Source organism: Gymnoscopelus microlampas (genome assembly GCF_963454915.1).
Source record: "Gymnoscopelus microlampas genome assembly, chromosome: 22".
In the NCBI taxonomy this organism is placed as follows: domain Eukaryota; kingdom Metazoa; phylum Chordata; class Actinopteri; order Myctophiformes; family Myctophidae; genus Gymnoscopelus; species Gymnoscopelus microlampas.
Window position 1 is genome coordinate 31,444,042 of NC_139959.1, and position 16,766 is coordinate 31,460,807.

General features: G+C 40.7%; 1 protein-coding gene across 1 annotated transcript; it reads right to left on the reverse strand.

Moving 5' to 3' along the window:
* Nucleotides 1-1,860: 1,860 nt before the first annotated feature.
* LOC311039426 (GTP-binding protein Rheb-like) lies at nt 1,861-14,566 on the reverse strand (the record flags this gene model as incomplete). Its single annotated transcript, XM_084049307.1, has 8 exons — nt 1,861-1,953; nt 2,253-2,334; nt 5,433-5,480; nt 6,496-6,552; nt 7,222-7,304; nt 10,742-10,809; nt 12,810-12,881; nt 14,515-14,566. The coding sequence occupies 8 exons, from the start codon at nt 14,564-14,566 to the stop codon at nt 1,861-1,863; spliced, it is 555 nt and encodes a 184-aa protein (XP_083905433.1).
* Nucleotides 14,567-16,766: the final 2,200 nt, after the last annotated feature.

A 16,766-nucleotide genomic window follows, 5' to 3' on the forward strand; every position in this document is an offset into this window, starting at 1 on the left:
AGGCCCGGGTTAAACCATACTGGGTTATCCAGGACTAACTCTTTATCCTGTGTTTACGTTTACACGACCAAACTTTACTAGATAGAGCTAACTTCTGGACCAAACCATCAATGATGATGTCAGAATCCATTGACCAATCAATCAATCAAAATCAAAACAAATATCACCTGTGGGACAAGAAGGGATGCTTCTGTTTCACTCAAGTTATATACTGTATAAGATAGGAGCATGATCTCCTGTTATAAACCCCTGTTTATCACACTGTTGATTAGGAAAATGATTTGGTATTTTATTTATGTGTTTAAGATCCTACATCTTCCTATATGTTTGATCCAGAGCCTTCGAGATTGAAGAAACTATCCATGAAATCTTACTCCTGTGGTCGGTTTTGAAATGATACTTTCTGACTATCTTATTGACTTACTGCTGAAGATGTGTTTTAAACTGCTGTCTTACAGACAACCTTATCTTACTGTTGAAGCGCTGTTTTAAACTATTTGACGGAGGACTTTGAACATTTGGACATAGGGATGACCGGGACAGACACCTCCGTACACTTTGTAGAGTTGGTTTCTCACTGGCAGCCATGAGGGCTCCACAGCTCATATCTGCGGCTGTTGCCAAGGTGATTCTATTTATTGGGAACATTAGAATGTCAGCCATGTTGCCAAGGGGAAAGCGTCATGCAACGTAAACCAACTGTCAGCCAGCCAATGGCTGTGGATTTAACTGAGACAAGAGGAAAATAACTATTAGTTGTAATTCTTCTTCTTGTAACAAGATATTATATTGTTTTTAATAATAATAAAGAACTATCTAAACATATGTACTTGATTGATTCAAGACTGCTTTATGTCTTTTTCTTTCTTTGAATGGAATGTACATTATCAGAGCGAACTTCACTGAAACCAGTGGCATGAGCCAGCAGCGGTTATCGAACTTCGGCTGAACGTATGAGGTCTAAAAACAGCAACAGATTACTTGCTAACATGGCTGAAAACTAAAACTATTCTGTCTGTGAGACACAGTGGCTTCCAACATCCGAAGAAAACCCACTTCTGACAACAGAGCAGGACCTTCAAATAGAATTGACATGCAGCTAGTAGTTTCAATATCACACAATAAAATCCTCAGTGTTAATTTATCCATTTGTAACTCAGACAAGTGTCCATTTGGTTACTTTCGTGCACTCAGTTAAATGAGCATTCATGACAACATTCAGTCACTAGATGTCTCACTTTTACAACATCTCTGTTGTGTGAGGTTCCTTATTTCCCTGTCACCTCTATAAGGCAGCAATTAGATAGAACATCATAACATAATGGCTGTTTTAGAAGAACATATTTAGGTGGAAAATACCTTACACAACTTAAGCAAATGGATAATCACGGCTGTCTGCTTACGGCTTACAGAGGTAAACAACACGATAATTCTGGAGCATTGCCAGAGCTACAAAATTATTAAAATTATTATTTCACACTCATAATCATTGCGACACTTTAAATCCACAGCTTTTTAAAATCTCTGTGGATGTATTGTCTTCCTTTTATGTTTAGATTTTTGCCTGTATATCCTTTCTGGGATCTTCAACAAGGTGTCCGGGACCCCCAGATTTCTCCAGATTACTACAGGGGGGCTTACAAATCTCTGTGATAGGAACATACAATATGTAGTGGGGGTCCCTGCTTCGCCTCTCTCTCAGCTAACGGGGCCTTGGCTAAGGGGTTGAAGACCTCTGCTCTAAATGAACACTGAGGATATTATTGTGCGCCTCCAAAGAGAGGATATAGGTTCCTGTCCAGCAGGCTGAGAGCCACAGTTCAGTCTGCATTTAACATGCGTTTGACCTCTGACACTGGACTACATCAAAGAACAGGAAGTTGGACCCTGGGGTTGTCCCGCCTCCATCTTCTCCACCTCCATGATGATTCTCCTGAACACCTCCACCGCCGTCTGGCAACACAGGAAGTACAGAGTCAGGAGACAGGAAGTATGTTATGTTGTCTTTTTTGACAGGCTATTTATATGTTTCTAGATATTCCATCAACTAAATTATCAACTAAATTGAGTATTTAGTTGATGAAATTGAGTATGATATTCCATCAACTAAATTGAGTGTGAACGCGTTGTGTGTGTGTGTGTGTGTGTGTGTGTGTGTGTGTGTGTGTGTGTGTGTGTGTGTGTGTGTGTGTGTGTGTGTGTGTGTGTGTGTGTGTGTGTGTGTGTGTGTGTGTGTGTGTGTGTGTGTTCACCTGGTTCTCTTTGGCTGATGACTCAAGGAAGGCAGCGTTCCAAGACTCAGCCAAGGCCTTGCCTTCCTCAAAACTAATTACTCTGGGAGAGGAGAGGAGAGGAGAGGAGAAGAGAGGAGAGGAGAGGAGTAGTCAGGCAGAATTCCCAGAGCTTACAGTAAAAGCATTTATTTTTACCTTTTGCAACTACATATCTCTGTCCCTGTCCACCACGAGAGACTGTGCAGACGTGCTGGGCAACTCAAGAAAAAAAAAATCTTATAGTCTGGTAGCTATGCGCAATATTTTTATGGAATTGTGCATTTTATGATAAAAGCATAAGTTTTGACACACTGTTAGAGCAGGCAATAAGGACGATTGCCTATAGGGTCATCTCAGTTTTGTCCCATGGTAACCATTGCAACCATTTCACCTATTTAACCAGCAACTCAATACCACCTAGGATCTTGATTCCAGTGGCTAATCCTCCATTTTAAAGGATGGGGAACACAGTGGTACTATTTACAACATGGTGGCAGCTACCTACGGTAATTACACACTGTTTATCTGGCATAAAGGGAACTAAATGATAGTGATAGTAAAAAATATTAGATAAATTACAGAATCGGCCCATGACGTGTGCAGGCGTGGTGCACCCAAGTGGCCTCCAATTACTGGCCACATCACCGACCACCCTAGCTCGCCAGTCAAAGGGTCAGAACTGAAAATCCCCTGGAATACAGTGTGGTAGGCATTTTTGAGAAAAAGTATTTTACATATTCCACATGACCTTGTGTATGTGCTGAATCAATTTCTGCTGTATACCAAGCTGTAAAAGTCACCGTTTAGTCAGAAAAATGATAGCACATTAATTAGTAATTAGCACAATGAGCAAATTAATCCCAAATTAGGGCATGCTCTAACAGTGTGCCAAATCTCATGCTTTTATTATAAAATAATTATTTCCCCCATATCCGCCAGACTAGCCCATATCCCCCCACCCGACACAACAGTGGTCCCAAGGTTGATTCTTAGTCAGGATGGTGTTCCCTGGGTCACATCAGTTTGATTGATTGATTGAATACTTTATTAGTCAGAAATGTAAACAGCACGAGGCCCAGTCAGACATTTAGGCTAAAAGGATAACACATAAAAAAGTCCTGGGGACTTGTTTCCATTTGTGGTCTTGTGTATTCAGTAGTAATTATTTTCTCTCTGTCTCTTCTCCGTTTTTGCTCTCCTCAGCTACTTTCCTCATCTTCTGTCTATAGCAGCTCCCTCCCTCCCTCCCTCCCTCCCTCCCTCTCTCTCTCTCTCTTCTTAAATGTCACGCTCTGTTTCCCTTCTCATCTTTCCTCATGTGTTTTCCTCCTTCCCTCTTGGTTCGCTTATGTTCCCTCCTCTCCACACTGCTGTGATTTGATCTTCCTGCTTTATTGATCACTCTGCTCTCCATATCTCTCTAGTTCTCCTCATCCCCCCGCTCATCCCCTCTCCTCCTCTCCCCCCTCCCATCGCCTCCCCTCTCCTCTCTTCTCTTCTCCCTCCATCACTTTCATACAACTTTCTGCTGCAAAAGCATCTCTCACTGCTCTAATTGGATCACTCTCACTCTCACACACACACACACACACACACACACACACACACACACACACACACACACACACAAACTGGAGCTGCAGTAGTGGCCATAGTGAAATCTAGGTGTAACAACTGGACCCTGCCGCAAAGTGCTGCAGTGTGTGTGTGTGTGTGTGTGTGTGTGTGTGTGTGTGTGTGTGTGTGTGTGTGTGTGTGTGTGTGTGTGTGTGTGTGTGTGTGTGTGTGTGTGTGTGTGTGTGTGTGTGTGTGTGTGTGTGTGTGTGTGTGACAGCAGAAGCCATGAATGTACTCACTGCATCTCATCGCTGTCGGGCAGAAACCTTGTATCTCCATATTTCAACTTTTTTATGTTTTGTCTTAAATGAATGGCATACTTCGTCGTACAACATTGACACACAAAAGTAGCAACAATTGCTGATCTACAACCTCACAGCCTGTTCCATCACTACGCTTTGTGAGCTTGTAGATCAGCTATTGCTGTTTTTCTTTTCTGAAGTGAAAGTGGTGAAGTCTGTCAGCGGCATTTATTAATATTGAACCTATATGAAATGTATTAACAAGAGCTTGTGAATAAATAATAACTACATTGGATCCATTTTTCCATTTCCTGAAAAGTAAAGGTTTTGGACATACAAGGTTTCCACCTGACAGTGATGACTCACGACTATCAACAGTGTAGCTCCATGAGCAGAACAAGGCATCAGCTCTACCAGGGTTGATGCCTGCACTCTCTGATAATCACACAGACACCATTCTCTGTTCATTCTAAAAAGACTAATGAACGCACTCTTCATGCACTCACTTCCATGCACACGTACAAGGGGAATCCGCTCATAATTTCCGACATCCCATTATTCCGGCCGTTCGTTAGTGTTAGGGTTAGTTATAATGGGGCCCGTCGGACCAACGTTGGAATAATGACTTGGCACCCAATGCCACCCATACAAGGAAGTATGCCTTCACATCCATCCATGTCCCTATAGACACATGTGCATACTGAGGAAGAATTGTGGTATAATTACATATTATATTGTTATTATGTTTAACTTTATCCGACCTTCACTTTTGCCTTTTATGATATGATCTGATGTTTTGCATGTTATAAGAGTCGCGATGTCTTCGCTTAGCTATGGTCACCGGCTCTTGTCTTGTTTTGGTACAGCTTGTCCCTGTGACACTAGAGTATAACAATGTCTCCAACTCCTCGTGCCTCAAGAATTACTGAATGATCCAGTATTCCTTGACAATACACACACACACACACACACGCACAGACACACACTCAGGCTTGCTACTTAAGCAGAAACATCAGAAAACCAATCTGCACACCCAAAAGTCTGAGTGTGTGTGTGTGTGTGTGTGTGTGTGTGTGTGTGTGTGTGTGTGTGTGTGTGTGTGTGTGTGTGTGTGTGTGTGTGTGTGTGTGTGTGTGTGTGTGTGTGTGTGTGTGTGTGTGTGTGTGTGTGCGTGCATGTGCGCATGCGTGCATGTGCGCATGCGTGTGCGCATGCATGCGATGCGATGCGATGCGAGAGAGAGAGAGAGAGAAGAGAGAGAGCAAGAGAGAAAGAGAAAGAGATTGAAGTGGTAGCATACCTTTCCATGTGCAAATCTTTCTTGTTTCCTACTAAAATAATAGGTACTCTGTAGACAGTGAGACAGACAGACAGACAAACAGACAGACAGATAGACTAGTTAATACAAGTAAAGACTGTCGTGGCTGTCGAGGAATACTAGTTTCATGCCAGCCGTCTGATATGATATTGCTGCTTAGGGGTGCAACAGCAAATCGATCTAATCAATTAAAAATAATTGATACTCGATAATTTAATCAAATGATCTTCAGCATGTTGTTTATCATCTGCCTAAACAAATTGCTTTAAAAGTATATGTATACAGTATATGTCTCCATGTCACCATATAACATAGTGTGAACTAGTAACAAAGATAAATCTGCACAGAATAAATAGCATCTATTACAAATATATAGACCACAATAATAGGCTCTATTCACATCAGCCATATTATGAAGACATTCACAGGTGTTACCAATGATTGATTGATTGATTGATTGATTGACATTTTTATTAGGCAAAAGAATGTAAAACAACACAGTTACATTTATAATGCTTTTGTCTAAAAGGTCCGGCCAAAAAAAGTCCTTGCGGGCTTGTTTCCGTTGGGGTCCTTGAATTAATTTCATAGACATATAGTAGCAACTATATGATACTAATTAAGGCTCTGTTCCATTCTGGTCAAACAGAGTCAGGGTGCTGATATTGTGCATGTTGGCTCACTCGAAACACTCTGTTACACCAGTGGGTCTACAGTTGGGGTCCAGGGACCCTCATGGGCTTCCAAATGGCCCCTTAAAGGTGTGTAACTCTGAGTTATGGGGGTCGTGGAAACCACTGTGCTAGACTAAATGGAACAGAGCCTTCATTAGTATCATTGGTAACACCTGGGAAGGAAGTGATAATATGGCTATATTGCAATAATGGAGGCTATATTTTGTCATAAAGCTATCTGGGGGGCCGTGGTGATGTTGTGCACACGGCCCATTTTCACTTGATTCCGTCTATGCTAGGGGGTGAGGTAGAGTCTGAAGAGCAGTGCTAGGGGGTGAGGTAGAGTCTGATATGTGATGAAGAATACATACTGTACGTTTCCCACCATGTCTAGAAGCTTTTCATGGATAACACGGACTACTTCAAAACTGCAGCAGAGAACACGTATAGAGGAAAAACACAGATCATGCAGGCACTTTGGTTAAAACTTTAATATCACTTTAATGTTGCAGCTGGTAAGGGTGAGGCTGATTTTAATTACTTTGTGTGCTGAACCTGACCTATAACCTATACGTCACCATTTATCACTTAATGTGTTTTGTATTAAGCATCTAAATCTGCAAAGTAACTAGTAACTAAAGCTGTCAAATAATTGTAGTAAAAAGTACAATATTTGCCTCGGAAATGTAGTGAAGTAGAATGGAAGTACTCAAGTAAAAGATCTATTATGTAATTTTTGTGTGGATACAATGTTGTTTTGTCCAATCTGTACGGTAGAGAATGTTAATACAATATATTGTATACAATTGGGGTGGTTGTATTTGGTCTCCCTGCTCTTCTACTATATTTGACACAAATTTTGACCTGAAGCAACCAACATTTCTCCCCAGAGCAAGCAGGCTATTTGCTCAGTGGTAAAAAAAAAAAAGAAAAAAGAATCAGCACTTGTGCAGGAGACCTAGGTTCAAATCTAGTGTAAAACAAGAAAGTAAAAGTACCTGAATATTTTACTAAATTAGATTACTTGTAAACTGAAAGAATGGATGAATATAAGAACGATTAAAGAAGGAAACCATGGGAAAATTTTGTGAACCAACCTTTTGTATGATGTGACAGAGTAGAGCAAAATGTATCCGTCCACATCTATGGTGTAACTCTGTGGGAAGATAGAGTACTCATCCTGGTACACACACACACACACACACACACACACACACACACACACACACACACACACACACACACACACACACACACACACACACACACACACACACACACACACACACACAGTCTCTTAGATGAACAGGTTAGATACCGTTCAGTTGAATATCAATTACACAGAGATACATTATGTGTATATTAACCATATGCTATCTGATACTGTTGATGGTTCTGTTGTGCAGCTGAAGTACAAGAAGATGGACCAAGAGGATCTGTCCATGACTTTGCACTCACTACTTCCTGAAACTCTGCAGACCCAGTTTGTTAAAGAGATGGCCGACACTCACAGTGAGGTTAGTACACACACACACACACACACACACACACACACGCACGCGCACACACGCACACACGCACACACGCACACACACACACACACACACACACACACACACACACACACACACACACACACACACACACACACACACACACACAGATTGCTGGGTTGACACCCCTGGACGGCCACTCTCGACTTTTGTTTTTTAATCTTATTCTCTCTCCTTCAGCATACTTGTGCTACTAAAATACCATAGGACTGAAGTCCCGAGCTACTGTAAGCGTGCTCTGCAGACAGTAGTTTATGAAATTCAAGGACGGATGCAGACTCGCAGCAAACAGTCTTAAGAAACTGTCCGCACTCACTAAATGTGGAATGTGGAACGCCCTACAAGCAGCCATCGAACTTCTCCATTCCCTATCCACATCAAAATCTGACCTAAAAAAATCGCAGCTGTCCTTAAATTACAATTGGACTATCCCCTACTTACTAGCTAGCCCCCAGAGAGTAAAGATTGCACTCCATCAGCAAGCTGAGGATGTCTTTTTATTTCATTGTGTATTACCATACTTTAAGTGATTTTGGGGGGTTAAAACAAAACGTTTTTTGGTAATAGGTTAAAGCTCTATATTCTGATAGTAATAATTGATATAAAGTGTTTGTTCTTGGGGTCTCCCCGTCTCTACAGCTCTTTAATAAACAAAAAATACATTTTCAGGTGGGTTGCCAAATTTCAGCCAACCAGGAGAGAGTACCCATTTATCAGCTTCAATTTTATAATGCTACAGTTCCAATTTTCCAATTTCACTTTTTCGTCCTGTATCCTGCCTGAGTTCTCTATCCTGATTGGATAACATTGATATCTCGGCTTGAAAAATGCAATTTCTGTTTACTAAAGAGCTGGAGAGACACTCTATACTAGCAATGAGTACTATCACAATACAGAGCTTAACACTTATTTTAACAAAGGAAAATCATTAACCCTACCTTTAATGTTTATATTAAATTATGTCATTGATGTATTTTCAAACTGTTCATATCCACCCAGGTGGGGCAAACGCTGATGAAGCGTTTGCCTCACCTGGGAAAGCCAATATCTTATCCACTGGCCTAAAGGGGAATTCCCCCTTGGCTGGGGAAGATATTAGGCTTTGGGTCATCAGGCAGAGGCTCTGAGCCACTACTGCTACACAGGAGACAACTTTATGTGTTGATTTTGTAGGGAGAAAGTTTATACGGTGTGCCACCGAAGGGGCCAGCAATGTAGAATTGTGAATGAGTAAGTCCATGCGTGTATCCACGTACAGCACATGCATGCACACATACAAACACACACACATGCATGTGATCTTTGTCATCAATTGTTTTTTAAGTCTGTAGACATGAGACCACATGTCACATCCCAAGTCTCTTATATCGTCGCTGTCCGGCGGGAACCAGCTAACTCAATTTTCAGCTTTTTTTTTCATAAATCAATGCTATTGAACACCCTTTACGTCAAAAAATGGAACCAATGAAAAGTATCAAAAAGCGCCTCTGATAAAACCTCCCAACTCCATTGGATCCTCAAACTGTCCGTCAAAGCACGCAACTCCACCTCCTCTCCTCCTGCTGCTGTGCCGTTCCACAGCACAACGCAGTGAGCGCAAACAGACAGAGGACAGATCTGCTGCGGACATAAACAACAGGGTTTTCCCCCCGTAGTCGGTTAAAACTATGCAGTGTACCTGTTTATCAAACTTAGCACTGACTCTAATGTTATGAAAACAAGTATTTCTATTTCTAAAATCTATGAAGTGTTTAATGAGGAGAGCAATGTGACAAGAAAGGAGTTCATAGCATTTCTCTCGCTAGTTCTACTGAAACTCCAACTCTGTGAACCCCACTTTGCAGAAGTTATTGTAATATTTAAAGTCCTGTTTATTATTGTAGGCCTATATAATAAGTGTCATGAAGCATCAGGTCATTAATTGACACGTTGTGATGCATTGTGAGCTTGGAGATCCATTGTCAGCTAGCCCCAGCCCCCATTTGAAACCTCTCCATCCGCTGCGATTGCAGCTATTGTCAGGGTAAAATGGTGATAATATAATGATACATGCAAGTATCTGACAATATATAAAGTCACTATACCAACATCTAGGACACATGAGCGCAGCCTTCCCCTGAAGACTTAACAAGCTGAATGTTTCATGACTGCGCAACAGTGGCAGAGGGTGGGACTGTGGTCAGGTTTGGGATTTGGCGAATGAGTCCTGGTTAAACGATCGGTTATGCAGTTGGGGGACTGCATAAATGAAAACAAAAATGCATAAATTGCCCGGGCCGTAACGTGACGGTCCAGGCACCCTAGGCTGCAATGCCAGCCTGACAGCGTGTCGCGAGTTCGACTCCCGTTCCCGATGACCCTTGCTACGCGTCACCCCCCAATATCTCTCCCCATTTTCTGTCAGCCTACTTTCCCTGTCAATCTCTAAATAAAGGCATAAAAAAGCCCCAAAAATAATCTTTAAAAAAAAGAAAATGCTTAAATGAATTAGATTAGAACAGTATGTCACGTGAGAGAGAGAGATGGACGGACGCTGGACGGACAGAAGGACAGATGGTAAAAGCAAGTGTTGGTTATATGCTGGAGGGTTTGCCTGTCACTAATGTTGGTTATATGTAGGGGGATGCCGACATGAAACCGTAGCAGGGCAAATTAAACTGGGGCATGCAGCAAGGCAAGCAGGTAACCTTAGACTAATAGTGTGTCAAACTATGACAAATTACTCAATAAAAATGTAAATAAATACTCTAAACGGAGTCGTAAAGGCAGGCACAGCCGCTGTAATCCGAACGGACATCACTTCACATGACACTTTCATTCCTCTAAAAAAACGAATGTCCTCGTTTCCTCTCCTTGCATCGTTTCCTCACGTCTCTCCTTGTCTCCTCGGTGGGGGGGAGTAAGATGGGAGGAAAAGACTCAAGTGAGGGAAACATCCAAATGTGGACGACATTAAAGAGACTTGGGATACACATATGTGTACACAGGAGGAATAAGGAGTGACCTCGACGGTCACAGGAAGTTGGCTGAGCCTCTGTGATTGGTCATCTGACAGCAAGCTCACCTGACCGGCCGTGTCGACCAGCTGTAGGTGATACTCCTGACCGTTGACTGTTATCGTCTTAGTAAACGCTGAGAGAGAGAGAGAGAGAGAGAGAGAGAGAGAGAGAGAGAGAGAGAGAGAGAGAGAGAGAGAGAGAGAGAGATTGGAAAATATAAGTTCAAATACAAAAGAAAGGGAATACAAAATAAGAATGCAATTACTATCTATCCATCCATCCATCTCTCTCTCTCTCTCTCTCTCTCTCTCTCTCTCTCTCTCTCTCTCTCTCTCTCTCTCTCTCTCTCCCCTCTCTCTCTCTCTCTCTCTCTCTCTCTCTCTCTCTCTCTCTCTCTCTCTCTCTCTCTCTATCTACAGTATATACAGTGTACAAACAAACACACACATTACATTATTGTGGTATTGTCATTTGATTCCAGGGATTCCTTGATATGAATGTGTATTTGAAAATATAATGTTTAATTATGAATTAAATATGAATTAATTGACAGCACGTTTTGTTTCTATAGCATGGAATAGAAGACTGTCTAGTCGTGACAGACAATCTCTGCTTTTCAAGTAGGTTCATGTCGGGTCTCCTGTTAAGAGTTATTTTAGGTTGTATTATTATAATTATGTAATCTGCCATGTATGAAGCTTGGGTGTTTTAGTTGGTTATTTGTTTGATCATAATAGTAATAATGCATCCAATAACATAGCGCTTTTCTCTGTACCCAAAGTCGCTTTACAAAAACAGAACAAATAAAAACAACTTCATTAGGACAATAACTAGTTACTGTAAAAAGCTAAAAACAAAGAATTGTTTGTGAATTGTCATATCGGTTCATTGTCTACGTTAGATGAAATGTACAAGTGGTCTGTAAGTCCATATCAGCTGGGCTTCCTTGGAAGCATGACACTTTAATAAAGAAAAATCAATCAATCATTTAACATATGTCTGTATTAATATGACATATTCCAGTATTTATGCATGTGGCTCTTTAATGAGGGACATTTAGGGGTTAACAGTACATACTGTACAAAGGCAAAGAATTACTGTATTTTCAGTACAGGTCCGGGACATTACACTGTGAGCTTGTAGATCTGCTATTTTTGGCAAAAAGATTTGGTGTAGAGGGGAAAAAAGAGCCGACCAAGTACAGAGCCAAAGGTACTGCTGCTGTGGCTTATTAAGCATTTGAAGAGAAGTTCAAATTGTGGGTGCGATTGTTCTTTTAAATGAACACGAATCCAACATTAATTGAAAAGATCATGTGTAAACAAACAAACAAGTATGAAGCTATCTATGAAAAGGTTTTAATCATCATCTCTTCTCTTTCTCAGACCTTATTGAAGACCCTGGTCTAGGTCACTTTGTTTGTTCAGCTTGTTGTCAATGTTTTTTCTCCTTTTCAATTCAACTTGTTATTTGTCTGAATTTCACTGTTGATCCACGTTTGATTTATTAGAACGTTGCAACTTTTCATCTCCACAATGGAGACTATCAACCAGTACAAATCGATGTGCATGATGAGCGCGTTTACTTGAAATATTCCATACATGATTACTTGAAAATCCATCATTATTCTAAAACCATTTGTCTTTCATTCACCTCCTTGGGTCGATAAGAGTCCAGCAGTAAGTGCTCTAAGATTTCATCCTCTTTACAACTCTCCATGGGACATGTCTTGGTTGATACAAAGCAGATCCATTTCACAATTGTCCGTGCGGCCAGTCTGTTCACAAGCTACATAATATCTCTCATAGTATCATTCCTGGGATTCCCTGCTCCAGTAAAGGTTTTGATTGAATTTACCAGTCAAACCACAGAGGAGCAATGCACCCAATGCACCCAAAGATCTGTCCTAACTCTACACATCACACTTCTTGGGTTTAAAGTTTTATTTTGAGGAATTTGACCGTCACCATATTAACCGTTTACAAAGTCAATAGAATGTGTACATTTACTGTGTATTAAGATGTGTACCGTGTGTCATTTTGGGGAGATTGGTCTACATCAGGCCATTGTTGGCACAAGCTTGTTAGCTTACAGATCAACTATTGTTTGCTTAGGACAGTCATACAGACTTACTGTTCTCTATGGTAGGGTCGTAGGAGTCAACGAACTGTCCTTCCACAAACTGGATAGTCAGTGAAGACTTCCCTGGTTGTAGAGAACACACACACACACACACACACACACACACACACACACACACACACACACACACACACACACACACACACACACACACACACACACACACACACACGATTCAGCGATTCTGCGACAATATCTCTATGTCTATACATTACGCAAATCTCCATACATGGAAGATCCCTGATGTCATCAATATACTACATTACGATATGATGTCATAGTACTGATGTCAGAGACTTCAGGGTATTAAGGCAGCAACGAGTAAAATAATTGTACGACAATGAACAATGCAGCAATAAACCATACAGCAATACACTGTACTCACTTGCAGATACAGACAGTGGGACAGATTTTTTTATGTCTTTTAATCTATTTCCATATTGTGTCTCTATTGTATTGCATCGTTTTTTCCTTAGTTATGGACCCGTGTGTGTCTAGAAATAAAGTTGAATTGGGGAAATGAGGCTCCATTCTCCATGTGGCACTGAATCTGATCAGTCCAGCGGGTTACAAGATTAGCTACGGACACAAAGGCACACACACATGTCTTTATGTGTCACAATCACACACACACACACACACACACACACACACACACACACACACACACACACACACACACACACACACACACACACAGACGGCTATCCTCCGGCAGAGCCACGTGGTAAACATTTCCGTATCCACGTTGTCTGGTACAGGCTGCAATGATGCTCACTAGTGAGGGACTTACACGTCACAGCCTCCAGCATAAGAACCATTCTACTGCAGCCTGGCACAACAGGATGGATCATCCACTATTGCTGCTTCTACAATGGGAACACTAGAACAGTGGTTCTCAAAGTGGGTTTTCGGGGACCGCCAGGGGTCCTTGAGGAGGCTATTTTAAAATAGCCGATCTACTAGCTCACAACTCGGCACGATGTGACATGTTGTGAGCTTGTAGTTCAGCTATCTTCAAATCATGAAGAAATTGTGCCAGGGGTCCCTGGCACAAAATATTCAATTTCAGATGGAAATCTGCAACATGTTGTGAGCTTGTAGATCGGCTATTTTCGGCGAATGTGTTCCGCCATCGATGCTGTTGGGATGCTGTTAGTGGTTATGCTCTATTTCAGGAATTGCAAAAATAGCCAATCTATATGCTCACAATCACGTCATTGTGATGTATTGCTAGCTTGTAGATCTGCTTTTTTTTAAATTTGTTTATACATATTACAACATGTTGTAATAATTCGCCTATAACGACATGCCCAAAATAAGGACACCAGCTTGAAAGTGGTTAATGCATTTTGACAACTGGGGCAAAATGGTTGTTGAAACCTGGGTAGTCTTCTGCCTTCATATATTTCCCCTAAAATAATCAATTTAAACATTACATATGCACTTTTAAACGTGTTAAGGTATGAGAAGAGCTCAAAGTGTGGTCATATTTGTGACTGCCGAGCAGCTGATAATGCTAATTAAATATTGATGATGAGTCTTTATAAGCCTTTATAAGTAACATTCATGAATAGTTGCAGCTTCAAGTCGACACAAACACATACATTCTAATTTCTAAACCATGCACAGGCCTAACAGGTACCATACGATACTTACGGTATAGGCTACGTTTCGCTCTAAAGGAGGAACTTACCCACGGATCTATAACCCAATACGGCAATTTTCCGAGACTTGGGCTGCGGCATCCTTTTCTCTCTGCATTCAGAAGAGCACAGCGAGCAGCATCAGCACCATTCACGCCCAATCCACAACTTCATGCATTATTGATGAGCACTCAGCCCTGGTTGGCTAGAGATACGTAAAGGGAAGGGGTCTTTTCCGCAGTAGCGCAATTGCGATTGGATGCCGAGCCTAACCCCATTGTTCTAGAACTAGAACCTCCCGCTCATTGACCAGCTCGAACAGCGTTGCCATGTCCGCTTATTATAAGTGACTCTGGGCTTATTTTTCTGTGAAGTTGCTTGTAAATATTGGTAGTTGCGAGTTGCGGTTTTTGGGGCTTGTTTCTAAAACGTAGTTGCTTATTTGTTTCACATGTTTTGAATTATTTTAACAAGTTGTTCTCAAATATTTTATCATGGATCCCCAAATTAATATATATCCGTCTCTAACCCCCACCTGAAAATGTTTCGTGCCAGGGAGCCCCATACCAGATGTGTGTTAGAGAGACTTAGAAATAGAATGTTTTAAAAAATCTTCCAAATATTCCACATTTTATTTCAAGATTTTTTTTGAAAATAGCAGATCTGCAAGCTGTAGATCTACCATTTTAAAATAGCCAGTTTAAAGTGCTCTTAAAGGACAACTTTAGTTTTTTCCAACCAAGGTTTATGTTTTAGATCGTAATTAAAGTAAATAAAATATGAGTGTTAAAATGTTTAAAGTTACTGCTTTCTATAGTTTTAGCAATTTTCGCGATCTTTTTTACAGTGGGCGGGGGCATTCTGTCCGGTGGCTAAATATGTCTTTTTTTACACAATAACCCGGCGTTTTCTTTATTATTATTTACAGTAGCTCTTCTAGCCCCCAATAACTCACATCTGGCCATCAAAGACCACAGGACCTTTTTTATTGTGTAAAAAAGACATATTTAGCCACCGGACAGAATGCCCCCGCCCACTGTAAAAAATATCGCAAAAATTGCCAAAACTGTAGAAGCAGTAAATTAAAAAAAAATAACACTCATCTTTTATTTACTTTAATTACAAGCTAAAATATAAACCTTGGTTGTAAAAAACTAAAGTTGTCCTTTAAGTCGTTTCTTTTAGGTTTGTTATGGTTGCTTATTTCTCTCACAAAATCTGGCAACACTGCCAGAACGCCACTCTGAGCCCGGCCGCGACGCGGTGTTACGGCGGAACTAGTGGCTTATCGAAATATGTGACTTAAACTGTCGCTGCTATTTTAGATGACTTTTAGCACTCGTTCCTACCAAACTGTGGATATGTATTTCTGCTACATTGGTGTCATTGTTACTTGTATTAATGTATTGCACGGTAAAACATTAAACCGCGAACTGGATTAACAACATTTGACAGGTCTTTCAAAATCTACGTAGGGGGCGGGACTTAACGACGTAAACTTCCTGTTCATACATTGAGTTGCGTCAGCTCAACTTTACTAAGATACACTTTAACCGGAAGAGGCCCATCCACTTGCTTTTTTTGAGTGGTGTCAACCACTCCTATATCTGACTTTGTCCGTGTGTCCGTCCGTATGTATGTATGTATGTATATGTCCAATAAACAAACATTTATGACAACATCAATACGGGGCTCATCAAAGGCACCACTCTCTTCACACACACGCAGGGTGTGATATTTTTTTTTGCTTTCTTCTTTTTCAACAAAATTGTATTATGGTATTTATGACAGTCCCTAGCAGTGGCGGCCATTTTGTGGTTCCACTCAAAAAAGCCCATTCATTTGTCCCATAGAGATTTCCAAAAATATTTATATCAATTATTTCAAGCCTAGAATAAAGCCATCCAGGCTCATGGTGAATCATGACCATAAAACATGTTTTAAATATTATATTTAACTATATTTAATAAATACCATTTGTTTTGTTTTTTCACAGAATCAAATTTTCTGGTCATGATTCACCACGAGCCTGGATGGCTTGATTCTAGGCTTAAAATAATTTATATAAATATTTTTGGAAATCTCTATGGGGAAAATGAATGGGCTTGTTTAAGTGGAACCACAAAATGCCCTATTAGCTATGCCCTATTATTAATTGGTCACCCCAAAAAAGACATATATCCTTTTTTTGTACATAATTATTCATTGCAAGATAAACTATGAACTATTATTATTATTATTATTATTAGTCACCACTGGTCTTATTTTGAAGTCTCCTGTACCGGAAGTAAAATGTGTATTA